Genomic DNA, 26,217 nt, shown 5'->3' with positions numbered 1-26,217 from the left:
AGTACATATTTAAATATAGAGATACATTTATAAAAGTATTCATAGTGTATTTGTATATAACATGGAAGTAGATGCATCTGTAAACGTACTTTCCTTCATTTGGATATACAGTACGTAACATTATATATAAAGATTATACTTTTATATGCATATAAATTTTGTAAGCATATTAATAAAAACATAGTGTTTAAGGGCACTGTGCATGGTTATTGCTAATATAGGAAGAAATAAAATATTTTTTAATGTATTTTTCATTACTATTTTATTAATATGATATCTGCAGGAGTGATTGCAGAACAGCTGATCATTTAGGCATTTGTTTCATGATGAATTAAATATCATGATACAATACATGAGGCGTCTTTTAGAATTTTTGTGTTGGTTTTCTATATATGATTTCTACGCAGGAAATTGATGATAATGTATAATGTATATAATGTATATAATGTATAATGTAAATGCTCTAAAACTAGCACATTCATTAAAGCAGACATTTAGATCTGAATAATATTTTTAAAAGACTGCATGGTTTGGAATAAAAAAGAAATTTTCTATGTAACTGAATTTCAGGTTTTTTACAAGGTTTGATACTTATTTATATCCTCAGAGAATAATCAGTAGAGGGCATTACATCAGGGAATATTGTTTTTATAATTTCTTGCTTTAATATTAATATTCAGCTCAGGAAATAGTATGCTAACAGAATAATTAGCACTTTTCTGTTTATCACCACTTCCTCTGTACTTGCATTACTTTTTTTTTAGAAGTAATCATATCTAATATTTATCCAGCATGAGACTGTGTAGATAACTGTGAATATGAACGTTGCCTATTAACAGCTGGCCCGAGGCAGAACAGTTTGGGGTCTCTTAAAGGAGTAAGGCCCCATGCTGATCTTGGGCTGCTTTAGACAACTGTCTTACAACAGAGCGTTTTTCCTAAGATGCTAAATACTCTGATAGCACAAGCGTGTAAGGTGTGATATACCATGTTTTGTATCTTCACATGCCATATCCAGAAAAAAACATGCAGACAATGAAGGATTTTATTATTTATCAGTAACTAATAGTAGTGGTAACAAACGATTCATCATTGCATTCAGTAAATTGATAACGTACCCATTGTATTTGAGTTATACAATATTACCATTGTTAATATTTTCTCAAATAAATGTATTAACAGCTGAGCAAGTTTTTAATTTTTCTTTTCTGAAAAAATGGCAGCAGATTGCTCGGAGGGGAACGGTAAGTTAGAGAACTGAGAGAGACTGGTAACTTAGATTGCACTGAAATAACAGATTTGTAATAGGAGTGTTGAAATGGAGAATTTAAACATATTCAACTCCACTAATCTGTTAGTTTTGAACTTTTCATAGGTTTGTTGGTAAAATAGTATTTTTATTAAGATTCAATGTTGTCCTATTGTAGTTTACAGTTAATTGATGTAAAAGACTAAATGCACACATTCACATGTACATAATAAATGTCTAATACATATGTGGGCAATTTTTCTTGTGTAACTTTTGCATCTAAAGGAATGTGTGGCTGGATATATAACCTCAGTTGCTAAGAATTTGCATAGCCTACTGAAGCTTATTTGACTGGCTCTCATTCTTAATTTTTTTCTTAATCTGTTTTTTAAAAGCATTTGGATAGACCTATTATAGGAGTTTGAGGCAGACATAAGATCCACGTTGTATTACAGAACTACATTGTGGCATGTGCCCATTTGCAATATGTAATGCATATTATTTGCAAATGTATGATAATTAGAGCATTTCATGTTAGGATTTTCTGCAAGAGGTTTAGATCTGTTATTTCAATTGCAATATGTTTCCTTTAGATATACTATTGTAAATCATGAGTGGATTACTTTTATGGCCATCACCAATAAATGAAATATAATTAACATATTGTCTTTACTTACCTTTGGTGCATATAAGCTGAGCCATGTCTGTGCAGCATTTTTCAATTAAAATTTGCTATTTGTCTGAGTAAGGTATTGAAGATTCTGAGATGCTAAACACTTAATTTGATGATTAGTTTTTCAGTCTTTCTTGTAGCTGGTTTTCTTCACTATGTAATATAAATATAGTAGAATATAAAAAGATATTTTAATAACTTGGCTTCAACATTTTGAGGCTAACTCAAGCATCACAAGAAAACAAAGTTACTATTAGACCTATCAGAGAAGTGGGGGTTCTTGAGTTTCTGTTTTTTTGTTGGGTTTTGGTGGGTTGTTTTTTTTTTCTAATATTTATTTTTAACAGTTTTCTATAGTATTTTCCCATGCCTGGTCAAGGATTCCTATAAGTAGCAGTTGAACTTTTTTGCCATTTTACCATAACTATATGACTTTGAATTTATCTTCTTAAGATTGTCTGACACAATGATAATGTATTGTTGACTATGGTATGCATGTTTATTTAAGTGTATTTATGGTATTAACATCATAAACAGGAATAAAAACTGTGTATGTATAAGAGTTACAGTTGAGTATATAATAGTGGTCTCAGAATGGGTACTGCTGAGAGATAGGAGCTTAAGTTTTCTCTCAGGCTGTCTTCAAAATAGTAATGAGCTATGCAATGGGAAAATACATCCATAAATGAAATGCGTCTTCACAGTGATAGTTCGATATCCATTTCTAAACATAATTTTTTGCGATCATATTTTACAGGGAAAAGAGGCAGAAAGAGCTATTTTCATGAAAATGTGAATATTTTTTATTATTGGACTATCCAGAGTTCCAAACACCTTTCTGTTTTTAATGATCTTGGGAAAAGATACAGTAATTAGTCATATTGATGTGCTTACTTATTAGATGTACTTTCTTGTGAGCTGAAGTAACAAATGGTAGTGCTGAATAGCAATAGATAAATTCAGAAGTTCAATCATTTAATAAGGATTAAGCTGAATAATTTTTTTTCACTAAGATCTCATTTGATGATACACTTACAGGCTATTATTATAGCTAAAACTTATAATGTGTTAATTATCCTAGTAAAGCTGAGTCAGTTTATTACTAACTTGTAAAATTTTCAGCATTTCATCTCTTTTACTTATGATTTTTTCCCTTTATTTTTCTTTCATACAGGCCATGCAAGTAAAGGTACAGGTCAAAGTGCATGATGTGTCTTTGTTTTAGATTTAGAGATGATCAGGCTCCAAGCATTCTTTCCATTGATCATAGCAGTGGCGTCACAAAGTGAAAGCCCACGTTCCACCTCCTGTAAATTTCCTGCAAGTTAAAGGGGCAGTATTTGACCAGAGCAGCTGAAATTCCCTTTTGCACTCCCACATGTTGCTTAATGTGCGAATGTTGTAAAGTTGCCTTTTATAATTATTTTAGGTGCATATTCTGCCTCTGCTGTCTTTCTGCATTCTGATTTTTTTTGCTAATATATTAAAGCAGATGTTGTAAAAGCACTACCTAAGTAGAGTCATCAGAAATGTGTATTTGGCTTCTGATATTCAAGAAAAGTATGTGAGAGAAATGCACTAAAACCTGTACTCTGTCTGTAAATGAATAAAGATTTTATTAGAACCAATAAGTTTAAATAAAATTCAGAGTTCAAATCCCACCTTTTTTACAAAATTAAAATAGTCTTTACTAAAGTTGCAAGGTGTGAAAAAGCCTTTAAACAATTCTTGTTTCTTTAATGGTACTTTTATTCAAAGTTTGCTTTGTCCCCAGTGAACCACAGTTCACCTTCATTTGCATCATTCATATTATCTTTTTTAATATGAACTTCTGATGTAGATGAGTACTTTGCAACCTATGGTATGTTCTTCACTGGTGAAGTAGAATGGGAATGTAAAATCCTTTCATCTTTCCCTTCACCCTTTGTGTGGAGCAGCTCCCAAGGTCCTGTGAAGAATTTTTAATGAATTACATTGGAGGAATAAGTTAAAAAGTGAGCAGTTGTATTAATCTAATAGATCTGATTTCATACTTTGCTATTGTCAAATTTCCCCAGGTATATAGAGTAGGATTTAACAAATGCTGTCTGGATAATCTCAGAGAATTGAAGGTTTAAGGAGGGCTTGGAGTACTAGAAATACTAATTCCATCATATTAACTGTTTTTACCTGATTTATTTAAAAAAAAAAATACTTTATGATTGTATTTTTAGTTATTACAAATTTACTGGATATTCTGTAATTATTTGTCTGTATAAGTTTAAAAAATGTCTATTTCTCCTTTTACATCCTCAAACAACTAAGATTATGTGCTGTTAGACAACCAGATTATCTCATTCTTCCTGTTGAGGTCCTCTTAGCACAGTTAATTATTTAGGCAAAATCTATCCACTTGAATGAAATCAAGTTATTGCATTTACTCCTATAGTTGCTTATTAGAACTGCAAGAGGCATAATTTGATTGCCATTTAGGTTTCTGTCTGTGACTCTACTTACATATTTATCAGCCGGACTTGTGAATTCCCAGGTAGAACAATTTGATGGCAAAGGCAGAATGGCTCTTCTTTTCAGATTTTAAAACTGTTCAGGTTTTACGGTTTACCTATCCTGTTCATACCTTGTTATTAATCTCAAATTAAAATAAAATTGGATGTGTAAAATGCCCTCAAGCCTAAAAGCATAAAGATGCAGAAAAGTAAATCAGTATCTCTCCTTTTTTTTTTTTTATATATTGATTATATATAAAAATATATATATTTAAGATGCGCAGTGACGCCACTGGAATACAGTGATACATTGTGGGATTTGTTTGTCTGCTGTCAATGTAGAGTACAAATAATATCATTATTATAGCCATTACATCACTGCTACTTCTAAGGCACTTCCAAAAGCAAAGCTTTGAGGCAAAGTACTCTCTTGCAATTGTTAGTTCCTTAAGAAAGGAAGCCACATCCATTGTGTGTTCCCTCTGACCTGCACAATGCTCAACACCAGCTATATTCGCAGTGCTTCACCATCTAGAAAACTGAATTTACCAAAATTGACCACTGAGTACTATATGTATGGCTGCCTTTTTTTCTTCTAGTGATTGCTGTGATAATTGTGTGGTAGTATTGATAAATAATGAATTGCAGTGGATTCTGCTGTATCCATATGTCAAACTACACAACGTATTATAAAAGCAGTAGTCAGTAAAACTTTATTGACAGAGGGAAAAGGATGTGGAGGGTTAAATGCAAGCATTTGCTGTTTTGTAGTTTTGTGTAAATCTGGAGGCCTAGTCCTGAAATCTTATCTTAGGCAAAACTCTTCTTGAGTGTAGTAGGAGTTTAATCTAGATACAGAATTCAGAACTGGGCTATTTTTATGTTATTGTTGTTTTTCATATGTTCATTAAATATATGGGTCTATTCTAAAGGTTTTGATTTGCTGTCTCATAAATGAAAAAGTGTGTGAAATATCGTTATACATTGTCTCTTGTAAGATGATTGGGCAGATGTTATTCTGTTGTGCTGTTTACTTCTCTGTCTCTTGTTTTCCTTTTCCTATTACTTGTGATCTCCAAAGATGCAAAAGACTTAATTTTTCATCCCAGACTTGATTATATTAACCAAAGCCAATGGGCAGGCTTTTCCCAAAGGCACTAATTCGTTAAATGCAATAAGATTGGCATTTTATTGCATTGAATAAGTCTTTTAGATGCTCGTATTTTTCAGTTGAGATAAATCAGACAATATTCATTCATTCAAACCCTGGATAACTATGCAAGTTTTTAACAAAAATTAAACATCCTGAATTTTCCTCTTCAACATGGAGAACTAATAGTGTCCCCTGAGACTGACTCAGCTTTTAACTTTAGGGTTGTTTCTGATTTGAGAGGCAACATCCAGAAAACATAGATTCATATGTCTGAATGCACACTCAAGGATGTTACTGCTATTAAAATATTAGTTATTACAATTTCTGCATTGGCACACACCAAAAGTATTCCTTTACATTTTCTGCATAATACTGTACACCCTTCCTCTAATGCAGCACTTTTCATTAGTTGTACAGGAACATAGTTTCCTTGGACCATTAGGGGAAGAGTATGTTAGAAAAGAATTGCAGTCATTTACTTTTCTATTTTTTTAATTGTAGTCTGGAGGACAAGATCAAGAGAGAAAGAAATCAAAACGCAGAGGGGATTTGTACTCCATACAAACATCCTTGATTGTAGCTGCACTTAAAAAGATGCTTCCCATTGGTTTGAATATGTGTACTCCTGGAGATCAAGAACTCATCTCTTTGGCTAAGACTCGATACAGTCATGTAAGTGTATACTTGAAGTTTTTAATGCAAAATAAGCAGTACTTTATAAACTGAACTTTGAGGCAGAGATATCTAAGCAGTCAATATAATTGGATGTATCAATGTGCTGTAAGCAATTACAGCTGCTAATTGTGCTTTCACAAGAAAAAGTGCATAGACAGCTGCCATCATTTCCATGTCATTTTCCATTTGTATACAATGTACATTTTTGCATGTGCAATTTCATTTGGATCAAATACTGAAATAGCATTAGTTAGCTTTCATTCTCTCTTCAAAGTTTAATCCTTGTTTTGTGGTCAAAATTATAAAAGACCTTTGTCCCATGCTCTTCTGTTAACCTTTAGTGTACTTGGAAAAGAAGAGAGTTTAAGGTTCAATATGAAAACGATAGCTGCTCTAGGTTGTATGTGGTCTTATGAGTCATAATATGAATTCAGAAATATTTCTACTTTTCTACAGAGGGATACCGATGATGAAGTCAAAGAACATTTACGTAACAACTTACATTTGCAGGAAAAGGTAATGTAAAAAAAAATCTGTCTTGAAGATGCTGGTGTGTACTTTTAAAACACAGAAGTCACAATTGTTTTGTTTATCATGAAATGTAAAAGTAATTTTTAAAAAGAACCTGAAAACTTATTAGAAAAATTGCCCCTTTTTCCCTATTTTTTTCTGTAAGTATAATTGGTTTATTTGTAGCTTTGGCTGCTATTTTCAAATTTCAGGAATTCTTGTAGAGTGGAACAAGCATAAAAAATTGAAATATTGGTAATTTTAAAGCTGTAATTACTTAGAATCAACTTGATCTGAGAATAAAATTAAAACTACAGTATTTCAGCTTCTCTTCTTGAACTTAACTTGCAGTAATGCTTAAATACTATTTCTAAGAACAGATACATTTTAAAGTAACTATGATAAAATAAGAAACACTTGTGTCATCTTCAGATTTTTTTCAAGATCACTTATGTTCCTACTATTTATATGCCGAATACACTGTCAAAGGTGATATCCAAATGGAGTCCTCAGCATTCTGTAAATAGTAAATAATTTAGAGGATTGCCTTCAGTCTTTGAACATAATAGGAGTAACTCTTATCTGTCATGGGAGATGACTGTCTGGTTGCTGTAAGTCTGTACTTACATAAATTTAAATTGGACACAGTAAGTAATTCTACTGTGTTTTTTCTATTTTTGTCTTGCAAAAAACCCTACACCTTTGGCTGCAACTTCACCTACTGAAATTCCAGTTGTCGTTTATAGATTCCATTGAACAGCTTTCCACCTGTAGAGTACAGAAGTTCAGCAAGGAGTTAAATTCAACCCCAGTACTAAATGTTCTTCATTTTTAATGCTGTTGAATGGTATACAGAAGTCCTGGGGTGCTTTATTTGGTCTCATGAAATAAAAACACAGAACCTTGCTTAAGGATTGAGTTCAGCTACCCAACAGTATACATATACTCTCATATACATATATAGATATAGATATATGAAAATCTAATGCCATTTTCCTGAGCAGCTAGCAGATATTAATTTTGACTAAAGGGGAACACATGAAGTGGGAGTATCTGCAGCATTCTTTATTATACTAGGAGAATAACAGTGGTGGTGGTCAAATTCAGTATATTCATTCAGCAGCTTACGTACAAAATATGTTGATTTTTAGTCTGATGATCCAGCTGTGAAATGGCAGTTAAATTTATACAAAGACATTTTGAAGAGTGATGAACCTACTGACCCAGAGAGAAATGTGGAACGTGTGCAGAGGATATCAGCTGCTTTGTATCACCTGGAGCAGGTAAAAAGTTAAATATCCATACTGTGTTGGTTTTAAAGTAAGTTTGTTTTTTTTTTCCTTTTTTTACCTTCTAGAGTTTATTTTGACTTCAGTGAGTATCATTATTAAAGTTTCCAGATAAAAATTACTTTTGTCCATGCATGCAGACACACACACACATACAGATGCATATATGCAGTTTTTAACATAATCTGTTGTGCCTCAATTTAGCTTCAGAGAAAACTCAGGATGTATTTGCCTCTGACTTTGTGAGCAGCCATAAAAAGTATAGTATACAAATAGTCACCATGCAGTAGCTGAAAACTCTGTAATTTTAGGAAAATATGTTTGCAAGTGCACTTTCTGTTTCTGGGTTTAGCCTGTCTCCTATATCTGCACCTGAGGATGCTGTAGCAGCTTTTGAATAGATTGCTTGTCTATTGAAATGATACAGTTTAATTACAAAAGGTATATTTGTACTCTTCCAAATTAAAGTTAATCCACCTCGTTCACAAGTGCTATGGCACAGAAATTCACTCACATAAAAAACTGAATATGCATACTTAGAAACAGACAAAATAACCATTTTGGAGTTTTACCAAGGAGTCCCACATGAGATACTCTGACATCTTGAGCTTTTATGTATAAACTGAGAGGTACTGTACCTAAGGCCTCCAGTATTTTTTTTTTATAGAATCATAGAATAATTAGGGTTGGAAAGAACCTTAAGATCATCTAGTTCCAACTCCCCTCCCATGGGCAGGGACACCTCACACTAGACAGTGTCACCCAAGGCTCTGTTCCAACCTGGCCTTGAACACTGCCAGGGATGGAGCATTCACAACTTCCCTGGGCAACCCATTCCAGTGCCTCACCACCCTTACAGTAAAGAACTTCTTCCTTATATTTAAACTTTCCCTGTTTAAGTTTGAGCCCATTACCCCTTGTCCTATCACTACAGTCCCTAATGAAGAGTCCCTCCCCAGCATCCCTATAGGCCCCCTTCAGATACTGGAAGGCTGCTATGAGATCTCTTCTCCAGGCTGAACACCCCCAACTTTCTCAGCCTGTCTTCATATGGGAGGTGCTCCAGTCCCCTGATCATCCTCGTGGCCCTCCTCTGGACTTGTTCCAACAGTTCCATGTCCTTTTTATGTTGAGGACACCAGAACTGCACACAATACGCCAGGTGAGGTCTCACAAGAGCAGAGTAGAGGGGCAGGATCGTCTCCTTTGACCTGCTGGTCACACTCCTTTTGATGCAGCCCAGGATACGGTTGGCTTTCTGGGCTGCAAGCGCACACTGAAGCTGGCTCATGTTCATTTTCTCATCGACCAGCACCCCCAAGTCCTTCTCCGCAGGGCTGCTCTGAATCTCTTCTCTGCCCAACCTGTAGCTGTGCCTGGGATTGCTTTTTTCAGATGATGGGGAGCGTTTGTAACGTTTTTCTAATTTGCTAGCTACATTAACCACTAGCTAAACACAAAATTTTCAATAAAAGTTGAAGTGTTTCCTCTATATGTGCTAGAAGATATTTTTCCGTAGGTTGAACAACCACTGAGATCAAAGAAAGCTGTTTGGCACAAACTCCTGTCAAAACAACGCAAAAGGGCTGTTGTTGCATGTTTCCGAATGGCACCATTATACAACCTGCCAAGGTAAATGGCATAAAGGTGTTTTTGGTTTGGTGTTTTTTTTTAACTTTTCTTTACATTTCTGAGTGCAAATATGACTTGTGTTTCTTGTGTGTACACATGCAAGTTTGTTGACTGTGATTTTGTTTAAGAGACTAAAGAGTTGGTTGTCAGCTAATTCCTCGCAGCAACAAAATACTTGTCTCCTAACAAATAACCAGAGGGGAAAAAGACAATAGGAATTACATTGCTTCAAAACCAGAATGCTTCATTTTTGTCAGCTGTTACTCTGTATAGTTCCTCAAGTTATCTGTGGAAATTGTTAAGATGTTGCTGTTTCTGTCCCCTTTTTGCCTCTGCTTGCCGGTTTTACTCTTTATTTTCCTGTGTTTGTATTCTTTTTTTTAAACTTTGTATGGCTATTCCTCTCCTATGGCAGGAATGCTTCATTGTCTGAGACAATTTTTAGCTACTACAACTGAGTGTTGCATGCATTACAGAGGCTAGTGGCCCAGAGCAGTGCAGAATGATATTATGTACTTGCGTTTTGCTCTACTTCTTACTACCATTGCATGTAAATACCACAAAGTCTGAGATAAAGTGCACCCTGTGCTTGGTTCTATCTCCTGCTCTAAACAGAGTATTAAGACCATGAGGCATTGGGGTCATTTCCTTTACCTTGTTCTTTCTCAACAACTCTGCTTTTTATTCAGATACAGCCTAAGTACATCTCTAAGTTTGCTTCTCACCTGCATTTTTTCACCTTTTGTTTAATATATTTGTTCAGAGATTGTTTGTAAAGTATTTAACAGAAGAGTTGCATTGCATTTTTAAATGCCAGTCTACATGCTTAAGGTCTCTAACTGTGCCACTAACATACAGGAAGAGTATTGGGTTTGCACAAGACAAAAAAACAGTTATAGTATAAAACCCGCATCCTTCCGTTACAAAAAGTAGTTGTTCTAAACTATAACTTTTTCTAAGTTGTCATAGTACCTTCAGGCAAGCTTCAAAGAACCAGAGTAATTTATAAATTTATTAATTTAATTAATAATTACATTTATAAATTTATGGATTTATGAATTCTTAAAAATGTTAGGAATATATGTGAGCACCAAAATGATAAAAATAGTTTGTCCTATTTTTTTCGTTTTGAAAAAAACCACATTTATTACCTTTGAGGTTGTTGGTGTAATACTTGTCAAAAGGCAAAATGGGTTATGAATCTGTATTTTCATTTTCAATACAATATGGAGTAATACTCATTGAAGTAGTGCATTCATCTTTCATTTTCATTAAAACCTTTCTGTTTTAAAAAGATTGATGTTGATTCATAAACTTTATGGTAGATTTTTGAGGTGGAGTTTATTCCTGAGTGTGAAGCAAATCTGTGCAGTTATTTCATCTTGTAGATTTTCATCTTGTAGATTCTATAAATGAACTGTCATGAAACTGTTTTAGCCAATTAATTGTGGCATCACAGGCAAGACTTAGAATCGTAAAATCAAAGTGGTTTGGGTTGGAAGGAACTTTTAAAGGTCATTTAGTCCAAGCCCCCAGCAATGAGCAGAAACTTTTAGGTATATCGCTCAATTGATAGATGCAGAGCAAAGTTTTAAAATTCACTGGTTTATAGACACATTTTTTTCTAGATTAATCATAGGATTCTGACAGGAAAATAAGGCTGTCACTATTATGCACCTCTGTCTCCATCATTGAAATTGACTGTGGTGTTAAGACATCTCTGAACCCTAGGGAGATTATTTCAAGTAGGGTATGATTAATTCTAGGAGCTATATAAATCCCTTTGAACCACAGTCTAATTTTTCCTCATTTTAGTTGCAGCTTTCTATTGGAAATCTGAAAATTTCTGGAGATTCAGTTGGCTTTCATTATAATTTAATGCCACTTCCATACTTTAATTTTCTTCAAAATTTATTCCTATATGTACCATTTCTTAGTAATTCCAGGATGATACTTCGGAAATTAAAATGTTTATTGATGCACAGGTGTTTCTTAAATCATAGAATATTTACGCTAGAAGTTAAAGTAATTTTTCTCACTACTCCCTTTTCTAGAAGTGCCTAAAGATACAAAATAAATAATTATATTTTAAAATATTTTTCTTTTTTTCAAGAAAAAAAAATCAGTTAAGTTAGGAAATACTAGTTCCTCATGTTCTGTGTTTAACTGATGTGCGTGGCTTTGAAAAAGTGTCTTATGTGATAAATGTTTTCTCTGAGATATATGTATGTATGTTTGATGTTTTAAGGAAATTAATTTGTAAAAAATTTGTCTTACTGTCTGTCTTCTGTATATGCACATAGATACAGCAAGGTTATACATGGCAATTTTTCATAGTTTACAAATTATATTCTTTCTGACTACTTTGTTGAATTTAACTTGTGCCTTTCTTCAATGAAAACCTATATGCTTTTCTTCAGACACAAAATTAGCAATTTCTTCCTGAGCACCTTTCAACGTGTTTGGCTGGAAAAAGTACATGAAAAAACTCAGTATGACAGGCTTATACTCAATTTAATGGTAATGTAACTTGTGGAGAGCCTCTTGCTTATGCACACACTTATTCCTTCCCAGCCATGATTTGATGTTATCATAAAACATGAATTTGTACAATTTTCAGAGGGATTCTGATTGGTCAGTTTTTGGAATTTGATAATAAAATGCCACCAGTAAAAATAAAATGCAGAAGAGCACAGAAGGTTGGCTCAGTAGCTATTCCATTATAAAATAGTATTTCATGTGCACAGTGTCAGTTCAGACAATTTGTATAGCTTTTCTTTGTGTTGCAGGATAAAAGTAAATGAAAAGGCTGCGTGAAACAACATTTGTAACTTCATGTAGTGTGCCTCAAAACACAATTGTCCCCAAAATGTAACATAAAGATGGAATAGTTTGGCCATTAATATATGTAGCATTATTGCCAGGAGCTGTTTTTTCTGTGGATGTTTGTTAAATGGGTACTGTGTAGTAGTAATTAATATGCCTAGGAGTTTTCTAAAATTGGTCATTTTCTAGAGCAGGTTTTGTGTATTTCTAATCAGCATCTTTGAGGACATATTAATACTGCCTTTATTTGGAACTGAAAGAAAAGGAGCTGAGGTTAGTCTTCTCTCTGTGGAAGACGGCAACGATTGTTCTGCAGATACCATGCTGGAAAGCACTCGATACTTATTTTGTTGTTTGTGGCCAACTTCTGCTGTCTCAATGTCATAAATCTAGTAAACAAGATTTACATATCCTAGGTGTAAATCCCATTCATCTTTAAATTAGTCTGTTCAAGTGTGTGTTTTTCCCATGCGTGCATTAAGGTTCCAGTCCTGCAGTTTCATATATAATGTATGGTAGCACTCCCAAAGCTTTAAAACCAAAAAGTAACATATATACACATGTATAGAAAAATAGTAATAATATTCAAAGGTACATGCTGGTTTGTCACTGAATGTTAGCTATGGTTTGCATTTTGTTTCACTGACCAATCAGAGGATCAGAATTGTACAAATATGTATCCTTACTAATCATTAACCACCTGAGCTGTTATACTATGTTCTGTTACCCCTCTTGATCTCACTTTCACAACCCCCCCCAGGCACCGTTCTATTAACCTCTTCCTCCATGGCTATCAGAACTATTGGATAGAAACAGAGGAATATTCATTTGAGGAGAAACTAGTTCAGGATTTGGCTGTAAGTACTGACATAATTGGGCATATTTTTCAGTGCCCACTTTAGTGTATATTTCATGTTTCTGTTATAACCTATATTTAATTTTTGTGTACTGTATGCATATAAATTAAAAAATATTATTCCTTATGCTTCATGGCGTAAGGTAATTTTCTGCTGTGGTCAAAAAGGCATTAATCCTGTGATGCACTCTGCATTAAGGTGGTTTATGCCTTCAGATGAACTATGTGATACTCGTTCTTGGGAAGAGAAATGGATTAGATGAACAGCCAGACTATTTTTGTCATTATGGTAATTCCTATGTTCCTATATTTTATTTACTGTTTTTTTAAGCTTGACACAGTTGATCCTTTTCCCCTTTCTAAATTTCTGTTGATACATAATATTTAATTTTAACATTTTCAGCTTTGATCCAAATTAATTTTGCTTTTCCCTTTTTGATACATCATGAGGAGAGGTAAACATATACAGCCGTATTCAGCAAAAATTTATTTGCATGTGTACTTGATAAAAGTGATCAGTAAATTTCCGCATTTTGTTACTGAATATTGATTCAGAAAGCCTACTACTTTTTTTCTCTTCCCCCTCTGTAGTTAGTTTGTCTAAAATACTTCCAAAGGGCCTATAGTATCTAAATACTGTGAAAATGAATATATGGCTTCATGGATCATATGAAGACATACCAGGAAATGCTTTGGCATTAGCAAAACCAGTCATGTTGTGTTTATAAAGACCCATTGGTATAGAAGGTTGGATGATATTTTAAAAATCAAAGCTAATGTATTCTTCTCATAGTCATGTGGTCACAGTCTTTGTTGTTTTTTTTTCCCTAAAGCCATTAATCAAAACAGTGATTACAATTATTTCAGATTTACTAAAGCAGTAAATTGAACTCCTGTAACCACAATTATTACTATAATTGTGATAATTCTACAATAATTGCAAACCTTGCAAAGGGGTGATTACACATGTAAGGTAAAGGTGATATGCTGTTCTTCTGCCTGGCTCTTTTATATATCAAACTGCCAAAAAATGTTCAAAATTGACAATAAAAGCAGTCATTACATTTGTTGAATCAAGGTTACCTAAATAATATGATTTATGTAAGTATTGTAGCAAAGAGTAGTTTAATTAGGATGTATCTGATGATATTATTATAACAGTTCCATTACCAATAATACTTCTGCTAAATAATCAAGCTGGGATTTTCTTTCAAGTCTGGTCCAGTGGAAACACATAATTTCTGCTGAATAAGGCTTCCCTAAGATTTTCACTGTCTCATTCTCAATACCTTGCAAATGAGAAACTTATAAAGTTAGCATCAATTATGAATAGCAATCAGATATTCTTAACTCCTGAGACATGCAGGCACGTAATGTCGCAGGTTATGCTATAAGCTATTGAGTAAGGTGAATACTGGAAGTTAATACAAATTGGAGAGAATAAAATTACTGAAATCCTGTCTAAGCTTAATTACGTGATTTTTTTCTTACTCATGAGGCTTAATTTGTATGTTCTAATATAAATCTTGAGACAGACACTTCCAAAAAAAGATGAAGAGGAAGAGGAAGAGACTGAGAAAAAGCAGCCTGATCCACTTCATCAGATTATCCTCTATTTTAGTCGCAGTGCTCTCACAGAGAGAAGGTAAAAAAAGCTGTCTTGAAAAGCACATTGAGTAAAAGCAACAGTAACTGAATTTCTAGTAGCATTAAAGAAGTGATTTAGCACAACTTCAGTTCCTTAGTGTTCCTTAGTGAATACTTTTTTGCCTCTCAGTTTCATTAAAGTTTTCATGTATTTAAAGTCCATATAACCTCTTTATTGAGATAAATATTGACTGTTTTTGAAATTTAAACCCTGGTAAATACCCAATACAGAAATAACTGAGCGTGAATTCTTATAAAAACATAAAGTCTACAGGAACTACTGGTTTATTCAGAGTACCTTCTTCCCCTGGTCTCTGCTGCTTATAGATACGTGGTGATGGTGCTGGTATTCATTACATTTTATTCAGTATATCAGAAAAGGTTTCATTGATGATCAGCATGAATCTCTTTCAGTGACAGTTTCTGCTTTGAATTCAGACTGTTGATTGGAATATGTATTTTTTCTGAGTAGGGTACTTCATACGCTTTTTATGTATGGCTAATGTAATCTTGCCATCTGACTGTTACAATTATTCTAACTTATATCTCCATTATACTTTTCTGCGCCTACAACAGCCAGTGATCCTTACTTATCCAACCTAAGTCCAAAAGTCCATGATGTCCAAATATACCTCAAAACTGTTTAATTAAAAATTAGACTTGGTTTGAGGTAAGAAAATGCATTCATAACATGATTTTCAAGTATAATTGTGTTTTAAGTAGGTGTGTGTTTCTGTTTTAATAAAATACCCTTTAATAAAACGGTATTTAAATGTTAGTAGGAGTATGACTTCTTTTTATTACTATATAATAATTTTGGTTATTCTTTACTCTTTATAGCAAACTAGAAGATGATCCTTTATATATTGCCTATTCTGCTATGATGGCAAAGGTAAATATAGTATTTCAAGCTCCATCCCTCACTCCTCTCAGGTGCTTCCTATTCATTTTAGATGTTTCCCTCTCTTTTAAGTGTAAATCCTACTTGTAATTCCTATATTTTTAATGAAACGAATGCTGTTCAGTTACATATATATAAAATGAGAAATTTCCTACATTAATTGTATGAAATACCAGTAGGTGCAATCCTGTTGATATCGCTTGGCACTTTGTTTTGTATGGGATTAACTCATGAGCAGTCGTAACATGTTTGTTAGTTATTTTTATTCTTTGGGTAATTATTTTGGAGTTAAAATTTTAAGCCTGTCAGAAATCAGTTGGCAGGTTTTGCAACATACTGATCACAGCTGACACATATGAGGAGAGTTTGACTGTGAAGAAAAATATTATGGGTATAAATAGAGATATGAAATAAGAACACATAGCCTGCAGTTACAGGGTGTATGTGTAGTTGAATGAATACAGTGAAGTACTCACACATTAGGGAATATCAGTTTCTTATGTGGATGAGAAAAAAAAATTATAATTACGGGGATTTCAAATCTTCCCAGCACCTTTAATTGTTGCTTGAAAAAATAATTCTTTGGTCATATTTGTAGAAATACTATAGTAAAAATAGACATATTTTATAATAAGAAAAATCTTGTGCTTTCTCTTTATAACATAAAAAGAGCTGTGAGGAAGCAGAAGAGGAGGAAGAAGAAGAAAAGGAAAAGACATTTGAGGTAAGAGCTTAAATAACATTTCTTTCTCATTGCCTAATGTGCAAGTGTTTTAACTATTTCTTCTAGAATAAATGCAAGAATAACATAGTTATTGAGCTGATTTACTAGGCCGTTCATATATAACAAATATGGTGTGTTCTGAAGTTTTGGAATGAAACAATCCATATGGATTATGGAGGCAGATGGCCTTCAACAACTTCAGATTTCTCACAGTTCTGTTTTTTTCTGAACCAGTTCCACTCTGTATTGTGTTCTCATTTTTATTTCCAAACCCAGGAGAAAGAAATGGAAAAACAAAGAACTCTCTATCAGCAAGCTCGCTTACATGATCGTGGAGCTGCTGAGATGGTCCTTCAGATGATTAGCGCAAGCAAAGGTAATATTCTGTGCAGCATTAAAAGTATACATGATCTACATATCATAGGTATAATGCTATACATATATACAATGTATTATGTCATTATACCTATGATGTATATATCACATATAACTTGTATATGGCAATGAGGCAAAATAAATATCTATTACAACGATACTAGGTAAAATTTCCAGACTGCTTTTCTGGTTGAATAGTTCATCATTGCAAGTTCTAATGACCGCACCCTTGTTTGACAGGTCATACAGGACCCATGGTTATTGAAACACTGAAACTTGGTATCGCTATTCTAAATGGTGGGAACACCATCGTTCAACAGGTAATGCTTTCCTAATGACTGTGAATCTTGCTTGTGGAAAGAAGGAAAGTAATTTTGAGAATTTTAGTGTTACAGTGCCTTTAATTTTAAGCTAAACAGTGAAGAAATATCAGGGTTATTTTAGCACAATAACAATGATATTATTGCTTTCCTGTGACTTGCATTTCAAATGGTAATTCAGAAAGTTGTTATTTCATATAATTCTAATATAGATTTTTTTTTTCCTCCCAAAATGTACACCTTCCAGAAAATGCTAGACTACCTGAAGGAGAAAAAGGATGCTGGATTTTTTCAGAGTCTCTCTGGCTTGATGCAGTCCTGCAGGTAAAAACATAAATCATATTATTACAGTTTCAGTTTTATTCAAGTTGGTGGCTTATCGCTCAGTGCAGGTGGATTTGTTAGATTTAAATTACAGGAGTCACAGACTGTAGAATTCTTGTTGAAAATTTTTGTGAATAGAGGAATGGTATGTTAATCTTTTAGAGTATTCTTCCAAAGGAAAAAATAAAGCAAAGACTGTATATGCTTTGAAGGCTTAGTTTGGAGATGCAGAAAAGTAAACTGTAAAGGCTCCTTTACTGGCCCATGATCCATCAAATTTTCCACCTGGGTGGTTCTAAGGATAGAGAAAAGCCAACACTGAAGGAGAGACAGGCCAGTGGAGCTTTATCAAGCTTTCAGTTTCTCAACATCTCTGATGAGTTACATAATCTCTGTTTCTTCATTTGAATCCTCTCGAAATATATGTCAGGTTTGTTAGAAATGGCACGTCACCAGTGATACTACAGTAGCCCATTCCCTTGACAGACCAGAAGTTCAAGTTAGTTAAGCTGAAGGACTCATATAAAGAAGTTGGGAAACTGTTGGTGTTTCTGATTACACTTACAGTAGAGAACCTCCTTTTTTTAGTCTTTTAAAGCAACAGAAGAGTTCTGAAGGAGTAGACTGGAAATTAGAATCGGAGGAGCTGTGTGGAAGGAATGTGGAAGGAATGGTGACCTGCACTGCAGAAATTATTGCCGAGTAGTTGCAACCTAATTAAATAATATCTGACCTCTAATTTTTACATTTATATAGAACAATTTAGCAAGGATTTGCTCAAACAGGACCTACAGCAATCATATTACCAATAGTGTATGTGTACTGTTCAGGACTTCATTAAAAATGATTTTGATCAAATGAGTTGAACACTGACAAGAGAATGAAAATGATGCTTTAAAAATGCTTTAGTTTTAATGATGTTGCTAGGTAGAAGAATATGTGACTGCTTTTAACTGAAAAAGAAAATAAGCATAGAATTGTATTTGAACGACCTGAATGAAAGTATTCTGACACAGAATCAGAGATTCCATATGTCTTCTTAATAACATAATGAATAATAAATGCATTAACAATATAATAGAAATAGTAGTGATAACTTAGTGGAAAAGAGTGTGATGAAGAAAAGTCCTTTTGGCAGGCAAGTTTAAATCAATATAGAGAGTAATATTTCAGGTTCCTTTTCCACTTTTCATTTCTATATGAAACCATGAATGACTTGAAGTGAGGTTAGGTAAGTCGTGAGGCCTGACTTGAGACTCAGTTCTTTCCAGAAATCAACAGTGGACCCTTATTTTCATCACAAGCTCTTTTATTTAATGTTCATATTAAATAAAATAAGAGGCAATGCATGTCACAGAGTGTCAAAGCTAGTTGTTGAAGACCTCCAGGGATCCTAGATGAAAATAATTTTCCACTGTGTACTATAGTGGTTGTTCCTGTTTGTTTTTGTTTTTTGATTTTTTTTTTTTTCTATGAAAGTGTTCTGGACTTGAATGCATTTGAGAGACAAAATAAAGCAGAAGGCCTGGGGATGGTTACTGAAGAAGGAACTCGTAAGTAGCATGAAATAGATTCCAGTAGTGCTTCAGACATTATTTGTGCTTCCTTCTTTAGCTATAACTGTTATTTACTGTGGCTTGAGTTTTCTGTTGATAAACTTACAATAAGTAATTCTAGGCTTTGAGTTCTGAGTATGATTTATATTTACAATATCTTTAGCAATAATTTTTAAGAAAAATGTTGTAACTTCCAGTATTCTTATCTTGTATTCTTGTTATTTTTCTTTGATCCACAGTCATCGTTCGTGAGCGTGGTATGTTTGGGTTTACAGTTTTTGATACTATTGTTGCAAAACTGTGTTGCAAATACAGAGAGAAGTATTTCATTGCATCTTTAAGATATATTTAGATTTAGCTTTATGGTCTGCAGCAGGTTGTGTGCTCAGCTTGGATAAACAGTTTGATGCTTATTTAATAAATGTCATTCATACTTAAGGCATGACATACTTAAGTTATGACTAACAGTTTATTTCTTAGATATATATCCTGTTGTGCTTTTTAAAATTATTTTTTAATTTTTTTATAACCATGGATGCATTGGGGTGCTAAATATTTTGGCTTTGCTTTTCCTGTCTCAGTTTTTCTTTTCATTATTATCAGTTTGTTTCTTTTGAACTGCTTTGTGCTTTTATGATACTTTTACTTGAATTCCAGTTGTAAAGGTTGCTGTAAAATTGTGTGCAGGATATTTAATCATAACAGTTGTCACATAATCCTTGTATTTATATATTTTAAAGGTGAAAAAGTGTTGCAGCATCATGAATTTACTCGAGATCTATTTAGATTTTTGCAACTCCTCTGTGAGGGGCATAACAATGGTAAGTGAACTGAATTAATTTTGGGGAAAATGTATGATGAGTCTCTGTTCTTAAACAGAGTTAAACAGAATTTATTAGATTCTAATGGCTTATTCCTTCTAACTCATGTAGTGTTCTGAGTGGAAACTGGTATGCCAAGAACTTGAATTGTGGAGTTCAATTTGAATTTTTAAGTCTTAACGTAATTTCAGGTCTTATGCCAATTACTAATAGTAAAGTTTTTTGCAAGTCATGTGGGTAACAATTCTTCAGTTGCATTTACTTTTATGATCTACTATAGTTCAATTTCCACCACATAAACATCTGTACCCAGAAAGATACTTGAATACTTTCTGCATGTCTCCATGAGAACATGAAAAAAACTTGAATTTGTTAATTCCTATATATACTAACCAATCACAAATTGCTTCTTATTTCAGATTTTCAAAATTACCTACGTACTCAGATGGGCAACACCACAACAGTGAATATTATCATTAGTACAGTTGACTATCTCTTGCGTCTTCAGGTGAGACAAAACCAGAGAAAAATGGAATACAATATATTTGCCTTTTCTTCTTTTTTCTAAAATCACATTTTACTAGAATCAAATGTGAAAACCCTCTCTTCAGGGATATCTAAAATGAAGAATTCTGATTTAATTTATTTTATCTCTTCTTTCCTTTTAAAATAGATGAGCTTTCAGAATTCTGTGTGAAACCAGGTGTTTGTTAATTTACTTCATTTTTCACTTCTTCGAGGAGCAGTTAGATAAAACCACAAAAAGTTATTTTCATATTGATACAAAATGCTAAATTTCATCTGCTGCTGATTCAACTTTTGGTGATACAAATGCAAGCATACTGCATACAGAATCCAAAATTAGACAATATATCATTGTTGATTTTTTCTTAGGAATCAATCAGCGACTTCTATTGGTATTATTCAGGAAAGGATGTTATTGATGAATCAGGACAACGTAACTTCTCTAAAGCTTTGGCTGTCACCAAACAAATATTCAATTCCCTTACAGAATATATCCAGGTAAACAAAATGTTTTACTCACAGTACCGACAATGAAGTTCTATGGCTTGATAATATCCTATCACAAATCTGTAAACACTTTTGCTTTATTTTTCTTAAATTTGATAAAGTTACATAGCATCACTGGTCCATTGTAAAGTTAATACTAAAACATGTGAATGGCTACATAGTTAATATGATACGATTGAATATTCATATACCAGATAGCAGAGACTTTGGGAAGCTCTCTCTTGTAGCTTCATGGAAACCTGAAGTTTCTTTTTTTTTTTTTTTCCTTTTAAGGAAGAAATCTTATGAAATAATTAGTTTTATTTGCTCTTATTTATTTCATTTTATATAAATGTGCTTTTTTTTCTTAAATTTTTTAGGGTCCTTGCATAGGTAATCAACAGAGTCTGGCTCATAGTAGGCTGTGGGATGCAGTTGTTGGCTTTCTTCATGTTTTTGCCAATATGCAGATGAAACTTTCACAGGTATTTTCAGTAGTCAAATAATCTCATTCATATGTCAGTCAAGTGAATGTTGAAAGCTGTAAAGCAGTTAATGTCTGCTACTCACCGGTTGTGCATGGGCCTAACGTAATGTAGAGGCCCAAGACTAAATATCAGCACTAGCATCTTCATATCACTCCTTTCAACATCAATCATCACAGTGCACTCACTTTTTCGAATATCAAACTCACTGCTTCCAGCGCCATTATAACTTTCTGATAATGAACGTGGCAGTTTGTTCAGTTGCGAAAACCGGATGATCTGTCAGAGCAGAAACACAGTTAAACGCATTTTAATAGGCTCCCATGCTACAGATAAGTAAGGCAAGATAAAAGCTGGGAAAAAATCAAAGAGGGTGGGAATATGGCAGGCAGTCAACTTGTCCCATTAATCCATCACAGGCATGGAGCAAGAGGGCAATAAGCAGTGTTCATTTCACTGTGCAGAGCATTGTGGAATCCCAGCCCTCCTCACAGTTTCAGGCTTTTGTGTTCTTTTGCAACTGCAGCTCAATGTACCCATACAGTCAGGCCACTGGGAACTGAAGGCAACAGTGCAGTCATTTTCTCACTCTTGTTCAGTGCTCTGCTACCCTCTGAATTACTCATAAGATTTCTACCCACCCTGCAGAAGTCTGTCTGAATTTTCAGGGTACTTAACAGTTTTAGGTCCTTCATCTTAATCACAAGCCCATGTTAGACTTATATTCTGTAGTTAAACTAAACAGTTGTAGTTCAGTTTGAGTGGTAATGCATCCTGCCACTAAATATTCCCTGTGAAGTGAGAAACGGTGAATTCTTTCTGAGATAAATACTGCCAGATGTGCTGAAAAATCAATTTTGTGATTTTTTTTGCTGTCCCTTATCTGCCCTTTTGTACTCCTTAATGCTTTATTAAAACTTATCTTTATGGTATTAATACCTCTGCTGTAGTAAGTTACCCTCATATTGTATAAAATCCCTGATAGTAATCATAATAAAATGACAATGAAATCTTGAGGAATGTGAACTACATTTAGTTTTCCAGATAAATACAAATTAAAAACACCCTTATACTTTTGTTGTTTTTTTTTTTACAGGACTCTGCTCAGATTGAATTACTCAAAGAACTGTTAGATCTGCTAAAGGATATGGTAGTGATGCTCTTGTCACTGCTTGAAGGTTGGACCTGTTTTTGTTTATGGTTGATTATGATTTTCCCAGCTTCATAATGTAAAGTATGATAGCTATGTTAATCTTTCTGAACTGCTTTTAAATCGCCTTTATGTAATGTCAGGAAAAAACTTATTTCACATTTATTTAATAATTATTGTGGAATATACTTAGTCTTGAAAAGAGGGCTGCTACAAAAAAAGCATATTGAAAGAAAAATTACAACATTTGAAAACATTTTTGTTTTGTTCTCAGAACAAATATGAGGGTTTTTTTTAAATCTAGCTATGACAAATAACTTCCTGTTTTCACTCACTGTTTAGGCAATGTTGTAAATGGAACTATTGGAAAACAAATGGTTGACACACTTGTAGAATCATCTAGCAATGTAGAGATGATTTTGAAGTTCTTTGACATGTTCCTTAAGTTAAAAGACCTGACTAACTCAGATGCTTTCAAAGAGCACGACCCAGATGGTAAAGGCATCATTTCAAAGAAGGAATTTCAAAAATCAATGGAGGCTCAAAAACAATACATACAGTCAGAGATTGAATTCCTGCTGTCCTGTGCAGAAGCTGATGAAAATGATATGTTTAACTATGTTGATTTTGTGGAAAGATTCCATGAACCAGCTAAAGACATTGGATTTAATGTGGCTGTATTGTTAACAAACCTTTCAGAGCACATGCCTAATGACTCACGCCTTCAGAGCTTACTTGAACCTGCGGAAAGTGTTCTTAATTACTTTGAACCATACCTTGGCCGCATTGAAATAATAGGTGGAGCCAAGAAAATAGAAAGAGTTTACTTTGAAATCAGTGAGTCCAGTAGAATGCAGTGGGAGAAGCCACAGGTGAAGGAATCTAAAAGACAGTTTATATTTGATGTTGTAAATGAAGGTGGAGAGCAAGAAAAAATGGAACTCTTTGTGAATTTCTGTGAAGACACGATCTTTGAAATGCAGTTAGCATCCCAGATCTCTGAAACGGATTCATCCGAGAGGCCTGAGGAAGAGGAAGAGACAGAGTCCTGTTATGTAATGGATATTGGAGATGATGAGGAAGAAGAAAAGTCCCTGGAATCTGCTTCAGCTTTTGCAATGGCCTGTGTTGCAGTGAAGAAGAATGTTGCCAACTTTTTTAAAACAATCACTGTGAAGAACCTAAGGAAACAATACAGAAAAGTTAGAAAGATGACAGTAAAAGAGATGGTGAAGCTGTTTTTCTCTTTTTTCTGGCTCCTATTTGTAGGGATGTTCCAACTGTTCTTTTCTATAGTGTGGGGGATTTTCCAGATTCTTTGGAGCACTGTATTTGGGGGTGGCCTAGTTGAGGGAGCAAAAAATATTAAAGTGACTAAAATACTAGGGGACATGCCTGACCCAACACAGTTTGGAATTCATGATGATGTTATGGAAGCAGAAAAAGCTGAAGGTGCTGAGCATGGCATCAGAGCTGACCTTGTGCAGTTTGCAAAGGGTGAAAAGGGAGAAGCTGACATCATAACAGACATTTTTGGCATTCATACAAAGAAAGAAGGTGGCTCAAAACATGGTCATGATGCTGGGCTTGGAGATATTGCAGAAATCCTTGGTACTGATATCCAGTCATCTTTGGAAACCACAGTTCGTAAGAAAAAAGGACTACAGGTATGTTAAAGAGATTTTGTATTTCTTTGCAGAAAATAATAATAAGACAAATATATTACTGAATTTTCTAGTAACTGAATTATTTGTCAGTTAACTGATTAATAAATGTTCTTGGTAAGAACATACTTTATAATCTGTATTCTTAAAAAAGTCTTACAAACAAGACAGCAGAGTTTATGTGCCCAGTGTGTTTAGATGTCACTGCAGTAAATTGGTATTGTTCATTTGCATTCAAAACAAAAATTGCTAGCAGCTCTCTAGGCATGGATTTTGCTTTAAATGGGTTACAGTTTTGTTTCTTTTGCATACCCCATTTTCCCACAGTATATTTCAATTATTTTTACAATCTACTTTCTCCGTAATGCCTTGTCATTATCATCTTTCTTGTACATGCTTTACTGGTCACTTTTTCCTATTATTTGAAATAATTTTTTCCTGAATTTGTTGTTACTATGTTTACCATGTAATCATTTCTTTCCTCATATTCTGTTTTATGAACAGTATATTTTGTTCCACTCAGCTGAGCTAAATATAACTTAACATTCTGTTTGAAAATGGATTGAACTAAATGTCAAAACCAAAATGCATTCGTCGTATTTGGAAGGCATTATGTTTCACTCTACACTTTAGATCTGTTTCTACTTGTTATTCAAATATATCTTTCCTTTCATTAATCCACCTCTTTACAGTATGCTTTCCAAATATTTTCAGGATGAGCCTGCATTGTACAACTTCTTAGTTCATTATGTCCTCTTCATTTGTATGCTTTTCTCCAAGATTTATTGCCTAGATCAGACTATATATATTTATTTCTATTATTTATTTATTTATTTTTATGTGTGCACTTAAAAGTTACAGTCTTTTAAAAAAGGGATTTATTCATTCTTCCCCTACCCCTTAGAAGAACTAGGCATTATCAAATGATCACAGAATTACCTTCCACCAGCTTGAGATCTTAGGGGAAACTATTTGTGGAAGTAACACATGCTTTCATTGCATGTACTAGAGGAGTTTCCCATATAAGAGGTGATATAAGGGAAGCAAGACTGATTTTTTGTAAATTCTTTCTCTACTTAGGTGTGAGGCAGACATGCAGGTGATTAATGGGGGAAAAGCACAGATAACTGTGACTTTAGGGTCCTTTGTGAATCTGGGACTTTGGAGCCTGCGTCTCTTTGATTTCCAGTGAAGCTTAGTTATTCAAACTATATTTAAAAATGAGTTTACTTTGGTCTTGCAACACTAAGCCTAAGCGTGTTTGAAATCCAGGCTCAGGCTTTGCTGCAGTTAGCCATCTGTAAAATTGTATATTGTTTTTTCCTTATCTCAAGGGGCTGTTATAAACACACACTTAGGTGGTTTTGAGGGGTGCAAGTAAAGGTTTAATCAACCATCAACCTCCCTAAGACAAATAGTTTGAAGAAAATATTGCGTAAGTAAAAGTTGTTTAAATAATTGTCTGGTTTCGACTGCATCAGTTGATCTTGGCAAAACGATTGGGTTTTGTAGTATCTGATAATTACACAGGTCTTTTTCAGATTTTTGACGCTATCACTGATACACTGTTCTTCGTTTTATATTTGGAATGTAGCAAACCGATGCTCATTTTCTGTATAATCAGTAACTGCACTGAGTCTGAGTAACAACACTGTTGTATTATGGTATGATCTAGATGTAGTTAATTACATTCATCCTCAACTGGTCACATGATCTGTCTGATAACCAGGTATAATTACTTTACATTCTTAAAGGCCTTTTCCAACTTAGTTGATTCTATGATTCTAAGTTGTTCAGTCAACTGGGCTACTTACAATAGTGGTAACACTATGCTGAAAAAAAGCTATCAGAAGAATTTCTGTAATTTTCACTGTTTACATCTAGTCTGAG

At 33.9% G+C, this 26,217-nt stretch overlaps 2 protein-coding genes across 2 annotated transcripts in view; one reads left to right on the top strand and one right to left on the bottom strand.

Annotated features, from left to right (window-relative positions):
* Positions 1-26,217, bottom strand: part of LOC134163987 (uncharacterized) — a 612,365-nt gene that overhangs the window by 97,926 nt on the left and 488,222 nt on the right.
* RYR3 (ryanodine receptor 3) overlaps positions 1-26,217 on the top strand; it is a 225,138-nt gene that overhangs the window by 180,764 nt on the left and 18,157 nt on the right. Inside the window, exons 70-89 of the mRNA XM_062619313.1 lie at positions 3,097-3,111; positions 6,063-6,233; positions 6,693-6,752; positions 7,898-8,029; positions 9,555-9,667; positions 13,254-13,350; positions 14,885-14,994; positions 15,837-15,888; positions 16,568-16,621; positions 16,898-16,997; positions 17,237-17,316; positions 17,564-17,640; positions 19,120-19,193; positions 19,436-19,453; positions 19,937-20,017; positions 20,437-20,525; positions 20,912-21,040; positions 21,409-21,513; positions 22,610-22,691; positions 23,006-24,330. Of these exons, the coding sequence (XP_062475297.1) occupies positions 3,097-3,111; positions 6,063-6,233; positions 6,693-6,752; positions 7,898-8,029; positions 9,555-9,667; positions 13,254-13,350; positions 14,885-14,994; positions 15,837-15,888; positions 16,568-16,621; positions 16,898-16,997; positions 17,237-17,316; positions 17,564-17,640; positions 19,120-19,193; positions 19,436-19,453; positions 19,937-20,017; positions 20,437-20,525; positions 20,912-21,040; positions 21,409-21,513; positions 22,610-22,691; positions 23,006-24,330 (2,964 nt within the window). The remainder of the gene's footprint in view (positions 1-3,096; positions 3,112-6,062; positions 6,234-6,692; positions 6,753-7,897; positions 8,030-9,554; positions 9,668-13,253; positions 13,351-14,884; positions 14,995-15,836; positions 15,889-16,567; positions 16,622-16,897; positions 16,998-17,236; positions 17,317-17,563; positions 17,641-19,119; positions 19,194-19,435; positions 19,454-19,936; positions 20,018-20,436; positions 20,526-20,911; positions 21,041-21,408; positions 21,514-22,609; positions 22,692-23,005; positions 24,331-26,217) is intronic.

This window comes from Pezoporus occidentalis, unplaced genomic scaffold (assembly GCF_034315485.1).
Source record: "Pezoporus occidentalis ecotype Australia unplaced genomic scaffold, CSIRO_AGI_Poc_V1 ctg21, whole genome shotgun sequence".
Lineage (NCBI taxonomy): Eukaryota > Metazoa > Chordata > Aves > Psittaciformes > Psittacidae > Pezoporus > Pezoporus occidentalis.
The sequence above is the reverse complement of the archived record's forward strand: the minus strand, read 5'-3'. Positions and strand labels throughout refer to the sequence as shown.